General features: G+C 45.5%; 1 protein-coding gene across 1 annotated transcript in view; it reads left to right on the top strand.

The window, feature by feature from the left end:
* The window catches only part of EXD3 (exonuclease 3'-5' domain containing 3), a 253,305-nt gene that overhangs the window by 66,179 nt on the left and 173,578 nt on the right, over positions 1–13,548 (top strand). Inside the window, exons 3-5 of the mRNA XM_088459144.1 lie at positions 3,580–3,653; positions 8,552–8,616; positions 10,157–10,324. Of these exons, the coding sequence (XP_088315270.1) occupies positions 3,626–3,653; positions 8,552–8,616; positions 10,157–10,324 (261 nt within the window). The 5' untranslated portion in view covers positions 3,580–3,625. The remainder of the gene's footprint in view (positions 1–3,579; positions 3,654–8,551; positions 8,617–10,156; positions 10,325–13,548) is intronic.

The following is a 13,548-nucleotide window of genomic DNA, read 5'->3' as shown; positions in this document are numbered from 1 at the left end:
CCTTAAGAGCATCAACATTATAACCATTGCTACAAAGTGTGGACTGCTCTGGTCGTTTCCATGGTTACAGGTGTTTCAAAGGAGGCTTCTGCTATTCACAACCAGTCAAATGTCAGCAACAGTGTGTTCCTGAGTCTTTTAAGGAGAGATTTGTGGCAGAAATTACATTTTAGATGTCAGGAGTTATTCTAGTAATTTGTAGTAATCAGCATAATGATTTTATATAGGCAGTTTAATTTTTTTTTTTGCTGGATTACACATTAATATAGAGCCCTTCACAGGAATCTCCGTGGTCCCTGCTTGTCACATATGTAATAAATTATATTAGGTCTCCCCACCCTTGGAGTCCCTGAACAGTGGGTCATGGATGCTTATGGTTCAAATTAGAAGAAACTATTTAAACCACGGTCTTAAAGCACCCCATGGCAATTTTATGCAGACACCAAGAAGCAGTTTCCAATGGATGTAATGTGTATGTTAGAAAATAGATTCTGGAACCGCAGTCAGGGTCATGGCTCACAGGAATGGCCGCTGGACACTGGAGCCATTTTTTACTGTGTACGGGATCGCAGACTGAGATAACCCGAAAACAGTCGCAGCACACCTGCTTTTGAATCGCCTCCCCTCTTTTGCCGCCCGCAAATGGTCCCTGTCTGTCAATCACTTTGCAAGTAAATCCTCACTGACTGTGAGCGACAATAGTAATGAAACTTGACACATGCGCATTGCGACTCATATGCCTTGCGCAGATCACGATAATCACTCAACTGCGTAACATCTACATTGCCTCCATCTATAAATCAGGTCCTCTCTCTCCTGTGCTCATCCCAACCTTCACTAAAAATCTCTCGCTCTCTCGCTCCCAGGCCCCACAAAGCTACTTCAGAGCCTTTCTCTACTCCTGTCTCACGCACTTTCTTTCCTCATACAACCACATCAGTCAGGCTCTTTCCCACACTCCAGAGTCCGCACTGACTAAGGTAGTGAATGATCTGATCACTGCTAGGTCTGAAGGCCATTACTCAGTACTTATACTCCTGGATCTCTCTGCTGCATGTGACACTGTGACCACTCTCTTCTCATACAAACACTACAATCCCTGGCTCTTCAGGACACAGTCTTATCCTGGCTGTCATCCTACTTCTCTAGTCGCTCTCTCAGTGTTCGTTTCTGTAGATTCATCTCCCCTTCCTCTATCAGTTGGAGTACGGCAAGGTTCAGTCCCAATTCCTCTACTGTTACTTAACCTATACCACGTCTTTTGACAAACTTACAAGCATTTTCGGATATTAGTATCATCTGTATGTGGATGATGCCCAAATCTACCTGTCCTCTCCAGATTTCTCACCATGTGTGTTGGCCCACATTACTGACTGTCTCTCTGGAGATCATCCCCACCTCAAACTCAAATTTAATAATATTCCCACTAATAGCAGTTTGTGACCTGACATCTCGATCACCAACTCCCCTAACCCTTCCCTCTCGTAGCCTTAACCCCAACCCTCATTCCCCTGTAGCCTAACCTTAACCCTCCCCCTAGTGCCTAACCCTCCACTCCTGCTGCCTAACCCTTTCCCCTAATGCCTAATCCTCCCTCTAGTTCCTAATCCTAACCCTCCCCCATAGTGCCTAATCCTTACCCCTCTAGTGCCTAACTCTCCCCCTAGGGCCTAACCCTAAACTTCACCAGTGCTTAAACCCTGCACATCATAAACCTTCCCTCCCGTAGCCTAACCTCAACCCTCCGCTGCTGTTATCTAACCCTAACCTTCCCCTTAGTGCCTAACTCTCCCCCTAGTGCCTAACCCTCCACTCCTGCAGTATAACCCTTTCCACTAATGCCTAATCCTCCCTCTAGTTCCTAATCCTAACCCTCCCCCATAGTGCCTAATCCTTACCCCTCTAGTGCCTAACTCTCCCCCTAGGGCCTAACCCTAAACTTCTCCAGTGCTTAAACCCTGCACACCATAAACCTTCCCTCCCATAGCCTAACCTCAACTCTCCACTGCTGTGCTCTAACCGTAACCCTCCCCCTAGTGCCTAACCCTAACCTTCTCCTCCCGCAGCCTAACCCGAAACCTCCTCTCCTGCAGCCTAACACTATCCCTCCCCCTAGTGCCTAACCCTAAACTTCTCCAGTGCTTAAACCCCCCACACCATAAACCTTCCCTCCCATAGCCTAACCTCAACTCTCCACTGCTGTGCTCTTTCCCTAACCTTCCCCTAGTGCCTAACACTCCCCTCCTACAACCTAACCATAACCCTCCCCATAGTGCCTAACCCTAACCTTCTCCTCCCGCAGCCTAACCCGAAACCTCCTCTCCTGCAGCCTAACACTATCCCTCCCCCTAGTGCCTAACCCTCCCCTCCCGCAGCCTAACCCTATCCCTCCCCCTAGTGCCTAACCCTCCCCTCCCGCAGCCTAACCCTATTCCTCCCCCTAGTGCCTAACTCTCTCCTCCTAGTCCCTAACCCTTCGCTACTACAGCCCTGCCCTCAGGTTGTTCTGCAGATGCCGACATATTCAATGTCGACACTTCAGTAGTGTCGACATTATTGTCAACATTGAGAATGTCGACACGATGACTGCATCCCCTAATTCAAAGTGAATCTATAGACTAGTTCAGTGCTAGACTTGTTAAAAATGTATTCTTTCCCTTTCAGATGAATTGAAGAGAACTAGGACTATTAAATGCTAACCTCACATTAGCTATCTGTGACATATCCGAGACCACTGCAATGTTCCCATACTGCCAATGGGGACCCCAATAGCTCTGTCACACCCATCATCCGTAGCAAGTGCAATTTGGCTTCTGTTATATAAAGAGTATGCAGTTGGTACATCGACATGTTTAAAGTTATATTAACAACGCCTTTGATATGCTTTGAGTAGCATGTTAACATTGTTGGCATCCTGGTGCTGTTAACAGGGCTCCGACATAAAAAATGCTTAAACAAATGTAGAATGCAGCTGGATGGAATTCCATGCTTTAATACGAAATAAATACTGCAGTTTGGCAACTGCCATATTTATTTCGTGTTAAATAATGGAATTCCATCCAGCTACCTTCTACATTTGTTTAAGCATTTTTTTTTAACCCCTTATGAATGGTTCCTTTTTGTATCACATTGTGGTAATGTGTGTTTTCCAGTAGAGGGCGCCAAATCCTAGTTTACCCTGCCTGCCATTGGTCCGTACTCTCCCCTCAGTGATCTGTAAGCTCTTGGGAACAAGGGCTGCCTTTTGGTTAATGTATCTGTGATCTTTTGCACTGAATGAAATCTCCCAGAACATTTGATGTTCTTTTGTTGTAATCTAAAGTTACTTATCACGTTTTGTAGCGCTCACTGCATATGTCTAAATACGTGTAGATATGGTGGTCACTGAGGTCATGCTTTAGTCACTGTCCTAATGAAATATGTGCAGTAAACATTCGCACTGGGCAAACGCCTCCTTCAAATCCGCCGCCATCTTGAAAAATAGGCGCAAATCGTCAGGCGTGGAGAGGGCGATGCTGACTTTGCACTGCGCCTCGGCCATTTTCCTGGCTGCTCACAATGTCTTATTACCTTTTGCAGGACATTACAGGAGTAAACCTCGTGTCCCATTCCTTGTCCTGAAGTGATGGAGACTCTGGGGGACAATAAAGACGGTGAGCGTTACCTCTGTGTAAAGATGTCTTATCCTTGTTGAGTCCATTCCTGGTGTATATGTAATATAGAGCGACCTTAGGAAGAGACAATGATGTGTATGAGAGGGGCTGGTTCCCCTTTAATCAGCTAGTGATACTAATGGCTGTGACAGAAGCTTGGTCCTCTAGTGTCATGGCCTCTCCGAGGCCTGTGTGATGTCTCACCAATAGGCTGCGGTCTGGGGGGTCATCCAGCATACTGTACATACCACCCTGAGGTGCAGTATAGCTCCTCCTTTATAGTGACAGGGACCAATATGTTGTTGTTTTTTTTTGGAGGGGGCTGGGCAGCAGCAGTCAGCAATTGTAAATGAGGGTGACATCTCCCTGTGTGTACACTGGTATGGTAGGTAATACCTGAGGTGGTGGTATTAATGTTTTATAAAGCGACAACATATATTTTAGAGCTTAAGATTGAGAGGATCATGAGATATATTATAATATAAAAGCAAATATGGATTCTCTGTACTCTAGAATACTAAATGCAGCATCACCGGTGCCTTCCAATGTAATCAGATATATGTATGGCAATTGCGGCACACCTGGTTGACTATCAAATAATAGGGTCACATGACTTTATGTTTCAACGTTCCGGTTTATAAAAAACGTTCGTCAGGAACAATCGGAATATCTTTTATAACCGAAACATCAGGTTGTGTGAGCCTATTATTCCATCGTCTACCAGGATTGCCGCCACAGATCTATCTCTATCTATATATCTATCTACATCTCTCATATATATATATATATATATATATATATATATATATATATATATATACACATAGTGGGGCAAAAAAGTATTTGGACAGCCACCGATTGTGCAAGTTGCTGCACTTTAAAAGATGAGAGAGGTCTGTAATTTCCATCATAGGTACACTTTAACTGTGAGAGACAGAATCAGAACAAAAAATTCCGGAAATCACATTGTATGATTTTTAAACAATTTATTTGTATATTCTTTATGAAAAAAAAATATTTGGGCAATCAAAAAGTTTAACTCAATACTCTGTAAAGTAACCTCGGTTGGCAATTACAGAGGTGAAACGTTTCCTGTAGTTCTTGACCAGGTTTGCACACACTGCAGCAGGTATTTTGGCCCACTCTTCAGTGCAGATCTTCTCTAGATGTGTCATGTTTTGGGGCTGTCACCGGGCAACACGGACTTTCAACTACCTCCACAGATTTTCTATTGGGTTGATTTCTGGAGACTGGCTAGGCCAATCCAGGACCTTGAAATGCTTCTTACGGAGCCACTCCTTAGTTGCCCGGGCAGTGTGTTTGGGGTCATTGTCATTCTGGAAGACCCAGCCACGTTGCATCTTCAATGCTCTTACTGAGGGAAGGAGTTTTTTTCCCAAAATGTCACGATACATGGCCCCATTCATCCTCTCCGTAATAAGCAGTCGTCCTGTCCCATTTGCAGAAAAGCATCCCCAAAGCATGATGTTTCCACCCCCATGCTTCACAGTGGGTATGGTGTTTTTGGGACGCCACTCCTCATTCTTCTCCCTCCAAACACGGCGTGTGGAGTTTATACCAAAAAGTTCTATTTTGGTCTCATCTGACCACATGACATTCTCCCAATCCATGACGACGTAGTGTGTTATTAATGGTAACCTTTGTGACTGTGGTCCCAGCTCTCTTGAGGTCATTGACCAGGTCCCCCCGTGTAGTTCTGGGGTGATCCCTCACCGTATCTATAATGGGTGCCGGGTGTGCGAGGAACACTGGCTCTAACCAGAGTAGAAAGAGAAGTGGGAGGCCCCGGTGCACAACTGTACAAGTACATTAGAGTCTCTATTTTGAGAAATAGACGCCTCACAAGTCCTCAACTGGCAGCTTCATTAAATGGTACCCGCAAAACGCCAGTGTCGACGTCTACAGTGAAGAGGCGACTCCGGGATGCTGGCCTTCTAGGCAGACTGGGAAAGAAAAAGCCGTATCTGAGACTGGCCAATAAAATGAAAAGATTAATGTGGGCAAAAGAACACAGACATTGGACAGAGGAAGATTGGAAAAGTGTTATGGACAGACGTATTTAAGTTTGAGGTGTTTGGATGACACAGAAGAAAATTTTTGAGACGCAGAACAAGTGAAAAGATGCTGGAAGAGTGCCTGACGGCATCTGTCAAGCATGGTGGAGGTAATGTGATGGTCTGGAGCTGCTTTGGTGCTGGTAAAGTGGGAGATTTGTACAAGGTAAAAGGGATTTTGAATAAGGAAGGCTATCACTCCATTGTGCAGCGCCATGCCATACCCTGTGGACAGCGCTTGATTGGAGCCAATTTCCTCCTCCAACAGGACAATGACCCAAAGCACACCTCCAAATTATGGAAGAACTATTTAGGTAAGAAGCAGGCAGCTGGTATTCTGTCTGTAATGGAGTGGCCATCGCAGTCACCAGATCTCAACCCCATTGAGCTGTTGTGGGAGCAGCTTGACCGTATGGTACGCAAGAAGTGCCCATCAAGCCAATCCAACTTGTGGGAGGTGCTTCAGGAAGCGTGGGGTGAAATTTCTTCAGATTACCTCAACAAATTAACAGCTGGAATGCCAAAGGTCTGCAATGCTGTAATTGCTGCAAAAGGAGCATTCTTTGACGAAAGCAAAGTTTGAAGCACAAAATTATTTCAAATAAAAATCATTATTTCTAACCATGCCAATGTCTTCCCTCTCTCTCTCTCGTCAATTATTGAGACACAAAGTATTAGATGCAGTAAAATGCCTCACTCTAAGAGATGGACCCTAAGAGTGTTTCCAAGTTTATGAATGACCCCCCCCCTTCCCCCAGGATGGGTGGACGGACAATGAGGACACTGACACTGGCCAAGCTCACAGGATGTAGTAGCTCACAGGTTCTACATGTCATATATTGATGGTGGGGATATTATCAGTCAGAGAACATCCTCCCTACGTCCATCTGTTTACAGAAGACCAAACCTTCAGTGTAACTCGGAGCCGAGGGATTGATCATTTATCAGTGCTAATGTATCTGTATGATCAGTCGCAGATCAGTTGTGTTTACTGACCCCGTGGCCTGTGGGTTTAGTGGAATTTAGTCTGTTGAGTAATCCGTCTCCTGTCTGTGCTCCTTCCTTCTCTCTCTTCCTGCCTTTTTTTTCTCTTCATACTCCCATTGTCTTCTCCTCTCCCTCCATCTCTGAATCTCTCTTTTGGGGAGATTTAATTAAGCGCAAGGGTCCGGCTACGCACCCATCCGGGTATTACGGTACAAAAAACTATTGTGATCTTGTGTTACCTGCCGGTAACGCCCCCAGGGAGACGCATAGGAGACCTCAGGCTTTTTTGACTCTGCGCTTTTTAGTGTTCCCCTGTCTTGTTTCTGTAACAGAACCAAAAGGGCTAATGTCTTCTTTTGTGGGCATCCATATTTCTCACTTAAAGGGCATCTCCCTGCTCTCGGGCAAAGATCTTGCAGAATTGTGAATTGCAAATCGGCCAATCAGCTGCAGCGACACCGATTCGGTTCAGTCTACAGGTTGGAGCTATTAGTAGAAGGCAGTTTTATATGTACTATTATCATTGTGGTTCCTGGTGTCAGACCACCATGGTTGCACTAGTTGGGGTGAGGCGACACTATATATTACTATCCCACAGTCCTCCTTTTAAGTCCCATAGGGAGACATTTAGAGAATATACATGGTCAGCCGTGTTTAGCGGTCTTCACTAGTATCCAGGTGTTTATTGGATAGGATGTTATTGAGAGAAGGGTCCTCGCTCCATTTGCCTGATGTTCTGTTCCTGTAGTATATTTGCCCACAGTACAGTGTAATACGCTGGGACCTGATAAGCAATGACATGATTACCGAGCAAGAGGTAAAACCGGCCATAGATTGCAAGATGTATGGAGACCATGTCCATTCGCAGGTGGCTGAAGGGCGGTCGGGAGAGTCAGACAGGTCCGATAACAAAACCAAACGATCCAGACCGATTTTTCAGCGATTTCCAGACTGTGAACGATTATCGTTCATGTCCATCAGCCGTTTAATCAGCTGATCCGAACGATTATCGCTCAGCGTATGACCAGCTCAATATAGACCAGTGTTTCCCAAACTCATTCCTCAGGGAGGGCTAACAGCGCATGGTTTCCATTTTTCCTAGTTGGAGCACAGGTGTATCATTACTGGCTGACACATTTTAAAAGGTCAAGAGAAAAAATGCAAGTGCACACTCTAACCATGCTAAACCTAATAATAACACTGCTATATTGCATCAAAGAGGTTCTTGGCATAATAATGGCCACCAGGTGACCGCTATCAGTGTGATGCCATGGGGCGTTTCTGCTGGGTTGGCCTGGGGGGTCCCGTGCCCTGTATTTGTTCCATAGGAGTGTTAGGGACCTGCCTGGTAGAGGTCACCTGGATGCGGTGGGCAGGCCCATAATTATGGCCATTATTATGCTAAGAACCTCTTTGATGCAATATAGCAGTGTTATTATTAGGTTTAGCATGGTTAGAGCGTGCACTTGCATCTTTTCTCTTTTTCTGCTTGTAGCACTACTAGTCTCAGCAGGTAGCACCTCACATTGTGCTTATGGTGTGCAATCTAGGGCCCCTCCCCCTATACATTTTAAAGATTCACAGGTGGAGCTAATTATTTCACTTGTGATTCTGTGAGTAGACCTGGAAAACATGCACTGTTAGTGCTCCTTGAGGAATGAGTTTGGGAAACACTGATCTAGACCATTGCCATGTCACAGCTCCTTCTCTGAACCCTCCATAAGCGTTATTTCCATCAATAAACTCTCTTTATATTGACCGATTTCGTGGTTTTATTGTAGATTTTCCATTTATGTTGTTTTTTGTTTGTTTTTTATGTCACCTGCTCTCTCGCAGGACCAGATTACTCTTTGTTTCTATCAACACTGCACATTGCTTGGGCACAAAGGAATGTGGAGCAGGTAAGTCATTTAACGTCTTCCCGCTGAATAACTGGAGTGATGCTGCATTAAACATTCATACAGTGGCAAGGTAGGATTTCAAGATGTGCTGGTTCTTTACCGCTTCGTCCCTTCACATGACTGTAGACCAGGAATGGGGAACCTCAGGCCCAGGGGCTGCATAAGGCCCCCAGAATCAATTGGTGTTGTCCTCTGAGCTTTTTTCTGCTGGCCTCATCTGGCTAGCAGGGTGGCTAGAATGGCATCCTGCAGCCAGAATCTATGCAGCAGCGCCACCTGGATCATCCTTAGAATGTTTCAGACGGTCACAGCTCCCCGGAGCATCCTCAGGATGCTCCAGGCATTGCTGTAATCACCGCCCCGTGTGACATCACATGGAGGGGGCATGGCCTGCACTGGGCCCATGACTAATTATTTATATATATATATATATATATATATATAATATAATATATATATGTGTGTGTGTATGTATGTATGTATATATATGATATAGTTTAAAATGGCCCTCAGACGAAAAACGGTTCCCCACCCCTGCTGTAGACGGTTAATTAATGTTTCCCTGCACAAATGAAGGGGGGTATCCACTAGACGATAAAGTTGAACGATAATGATAAAGTCGTTCGATAATCGTTCTAACATCGTTTGCAAATCGTGCAGTAATTGTTTCTAACGATGTACGATGCGCGCTCCCGCTGGTCGTTTGATCGTCTCCTCCATCGACTGAACATGCAGGTCAATTTCACTTGATTGCTTACAAATCGTTTACACATCGTTCACGCTGAACGATCAAACGATGAACCACTATCTGCCCACTATAGCTGAAAGCTCTCAATCACAGATTAAAACAACATAGTTTATTGTTAGATCTTTTGCAAATTGTTCAGAGTGGAAGATCATATTTCAAGGGAAACTTCAAGGGAAAATCGTTAAGAGGTTGGACAGGGATAAAATCGTCTAGTGGATGCCCTCCCTAAGACAGATTTGTATGTTAGATATGACCTTATCAGTGGGTATAAAGGAATGCCAGGAATATAAATAGTATACATACATGTATGTTGAGGATGTCAGACATGAGCCAGCTTTGAAGGGCTGCGTAGTCTTGGATAATGGCCAGCGATATCTTAGGAAATTGTAAGAGTGATGTTTTCCAGCTAGGGATGGCCATCGGTGGTTTTCCATTTGTGGTGAACCAACGATGGTTTGCACCACTCAATGGCCAACACTGCTCGGTGCCTGACAAGCCCCGGTTCAATCAAAAACCTGGGGGGCTGGGCTTAGCGGGCAGGCAGGACTAAGCTTCATGTCGGTAGCAGGGAAAAAAAAACAAACCACTGGCTCTCTGCCATCGATGGCAAAACCGTCGACAGTAAACCTTCGATATTTGTAAACTGTCGATGGCCATCCCCATTCATATGTATTCCAGAACCAGCCGCTGCCCACTGGTGTTCCGTGGTTATTTGTACCTGTAGTGAGCGGAATTTTCCTAGATATGAGGTTGAACAACATATATGTAACCAGCTGATTTGTGCTGCTACAGGCCCAGAGCAACGTGAGACAATTCATCGCGACCTTGGACGACCCGGAGGCGGCTCTCCTGGACCTGCTGGAGGCCTGGAATTCCTCTAAGGGAAGGGGGAATACTCTGGCCATTTTCATGGCTAATGAATTTCAGAAGTGGCTAGTAGATCATCCAGAAAGCCATCAGGTTAGACAATGAAATGTGCTTTTTAGAAGAATTTACAAAAGTAGGGAATGAAAACAGATTGTTCTAGGTCTGCTGTAGATTATATATGGTACAAAGTATACGGATATTAGCAGTAATAATTTACAGTAGGATGCGCATTGCTCATTTTATTACACCCGAATAAGCGTTGAAGGGACTGCGTCAGAACTCGCAAATTATACGCGAGGATATCAGAAAATACTATTTACATATAGGGCCTGGTTCCCAGTCGGATGCAGCCATTGTCCGTAACTGCGTCATTTGCCAGTCGCACGTCTGCGACTTTATGGCCGGTACAGCTACAAAGGTCTTCCCTGGTGTACAGCCATGCGTCCCAATGTGCCAGGACTGAGACGCCAACAGTCGGCGTCTATAGATGATGAATCGCCATCTGGCGCATCTTTTTAGACGCTGTGATCGGTCCCACCATTGAAACTTGCACCAGTCATGTGCTAGGTGCGGATTCTCCTTTTAGGGTATGTGAGCGGTTCAGCGTCTGTCTACGCAAACGCTGGAGCAGCACGCCTGCGACACTTCTATAACGCGCCCATGAGATGGGTCATTACCTTGCGGCTGAACAGCCACCTGCCACTCACCGTCCAGGAATGACCAGTATTTCCAAAGTACTTATCCAACAGGCTCTAGTAGCATCACTTGCGTATTTAATGATGGTTTTGGAGCCCGGCATGGTCATGGAATTTCATGGTGACCATTAATACTCTTAAGGACGATGACTAGACGATCCGCTCCATGAGCGACATCGTCTAGTGTGTCTCCGGCAGGGGTGTGCTCGGTGTCGTTAACGGCACTGAGCACAAACGCCGAACGATATCATGAACGATATCGTTCAGTGCTGGGCTCCCTCCCTCATTCCCAAACATGCTAGCCTGCATGTTTGGGCGATGAATGACAAAGACCAATGATCTGCGGGAGACGCATCGTTGGTCGTTATAGTTTATCGTTTTTGCATACATACTGGACGATATAGTGGACGACTGAACGATAACTATATCGTTCAGTCATTTAAAACCTCGCCCAGTGTGTACGCGGCTTTAGGGGTTTATTTACTAAAGTGCGGGGCTTTTAGAAGTGGAGATGTTGCCCATAGCAACCAATCAGATTCTAGCCATTATCTTCTAGCAGGTGCTAGATTAGAGGTGGGCAATAAGCAGCCCCCCTTATCTGTTGTAGAACTACACATCCCAGCATTCCCTGCCACAGTTTTGCTATTTGACCATGCTAAAACAGCTAGATAAACGTTAAGTAGAATCTGATTAGTTGCTATGGGCAACATCTCCACTATTAAAAACCTACACTTTAGTAAATATACCTCTAAATGTCGACTGCAGAGTATTTTGCTCCTAGTATTGAATACTGCAGTGACATCCCTACTTGTGGGTAATGTGACCGTGTCATTCGTACTTCATATCCAGTGACGGTGGCCCTATGGTGACTCGTAATATGCTGGTTGCCTGCAATATTTTGTTTGCTATGCCTTTTATAATGTCCGTATTGTAACAGTCAGAAGATTGGATGTTACATGTGTGATAATAACGATAGTATTCCAGCTGTCCAATTATAGGCTTATAATTTACAGTTCAAATTGTGACTGATGTTTTATGCTTCATGTTAGATTACTTGAGGCTGTTGTTTTGTGTTCTTTAAATCGGTTGCCCACGTTCAGTTGACCATAATACATTGGTTTATAGAGATGTGTCCACATACACCTCGCCTCCATACGCCACGAGGCGCGAGACGCCTGGGAGAGATGTAGCTTAGCCTCTTTTTCTTTAAATTTTGGGCCACTTTTGCATCGCAGACGCAGCGATGCGAAAAGTCTTCTACAGACGCTCAAATTGTCCTACAGACGCTGGGCTTGCGACTTTCTACGTGTTTAAAATGAATTTCTGTGCGGTTAAAGTCACAGCGGAACTTAGCGTGAGAAAACTGGCGAACGCTGCATTGTAGCACTTTCTATACAGATTCAGACTCATTCGCACACAGGGTTCAGAGATGTACACTAACGCCAACGCAGCTACCATCCCGTGGCTGCTGTGCGAAAATGTGCGAATGCTGTCACCAGCTGGGACGTAGTATTGAGACGCACACCAGCGGCAGATCCAAGCAAGTGCGCACAAAGGCAGAGCAGTGGTCGCAGAGCCTTCAGTAATCGCCCATCTGAGTAACCTTGAATGGCCGCAGGAAGTAGTATGCTGAGACGCGCCCCAAACACGGCCGCAGCACGCCTGTATTTTTGCCGTAGCTCTCCATAAGCACCTACCAAACGGTCTCTGAATGGCAACCGCTTTGCAAAGAAATCCGCACTGCGAGCGGTATAACTAAGGTATCTTGGCGCTTGCGCAGTACGACTGCGACACATGCTCAGTCGGCCAATGAACGCTCAACTGCGAATATATGGGCATTACCTCCACATCGGACTCTGGCCCAAATCCGCAACATCTGTCTCAGATCATTCAATTATCGCAGTTTTGGGCAACCCTATGGCTGAGATGCCAGCGCCACTTTCACGGGATCGCAGACTGTGACACTCCTGGGATACGGTTGCGACACACCTGCGTCCTTTGCCACCACTCTCCGTCCCCTCCCCCAAATGTTCCCTGACTGTCAACACAGTGCGAGTAAATAGTCGCTGTGAGTTACTACGGTGATTTACCTGGACGCGTGCACAGTGCGCTTAGGGCGCTTGCGCAGTTTACACATAATCGCTCAACTGCGTAACTATCGGCATTGCGTGTTCTCTAAATCAGGCCCACAAATGTCGCACATCAAATTGATCAGTGCAATCTAGCAAAGTAGGTTTGGTGCTTCCAGTTGTTTTTTTAACATTTTTGCGAATAAGACGTACATTTTGAGTAAAGACGCTTGGCGCGGCCCAGATGGATTGTTTGGCGCGACTGAAGCCACAGTGTAGGACGAAGCATCTGTAACTACCCTCATGCTATATTCCATAAGTACACTGCAGAGAGACTTCACTACAGAAAGGAGCTGTATTTTGTTTCTTTCTGTACATTGTAGCCCTCTGTTAATGATATTGTCATCTGTCTAGTGTCTCTGCATTGGATAGAATTGTAGAAAGCAGATTTATGTTGTATTCAAGAGGGTAGAAAAGAGGTCACTGTACGGGATGATGTAAAAGCTTGGAAGAAAAGCACAGAGGTTTTTTTAAAAACACTGCACCGTTCCTT

The sequence above is a fragment of the Taudactylus pleione genome, unplaced genomic scaffold, assembly GCF_031769625.1.
Source record: "Taudactylus pleione unplaced genomic scaffold, aTauple2 ptg000897l, whole genome shotgun sequence".
NCBI lineage: Eukaryota > Metazoa > Chordata > Amphibia > Anura > Myobatrachidae > Taudactylus > Taudactylus pleione.
This window is presented reverse-complemented; position numbering and strand designations above follow the sequence as displayed.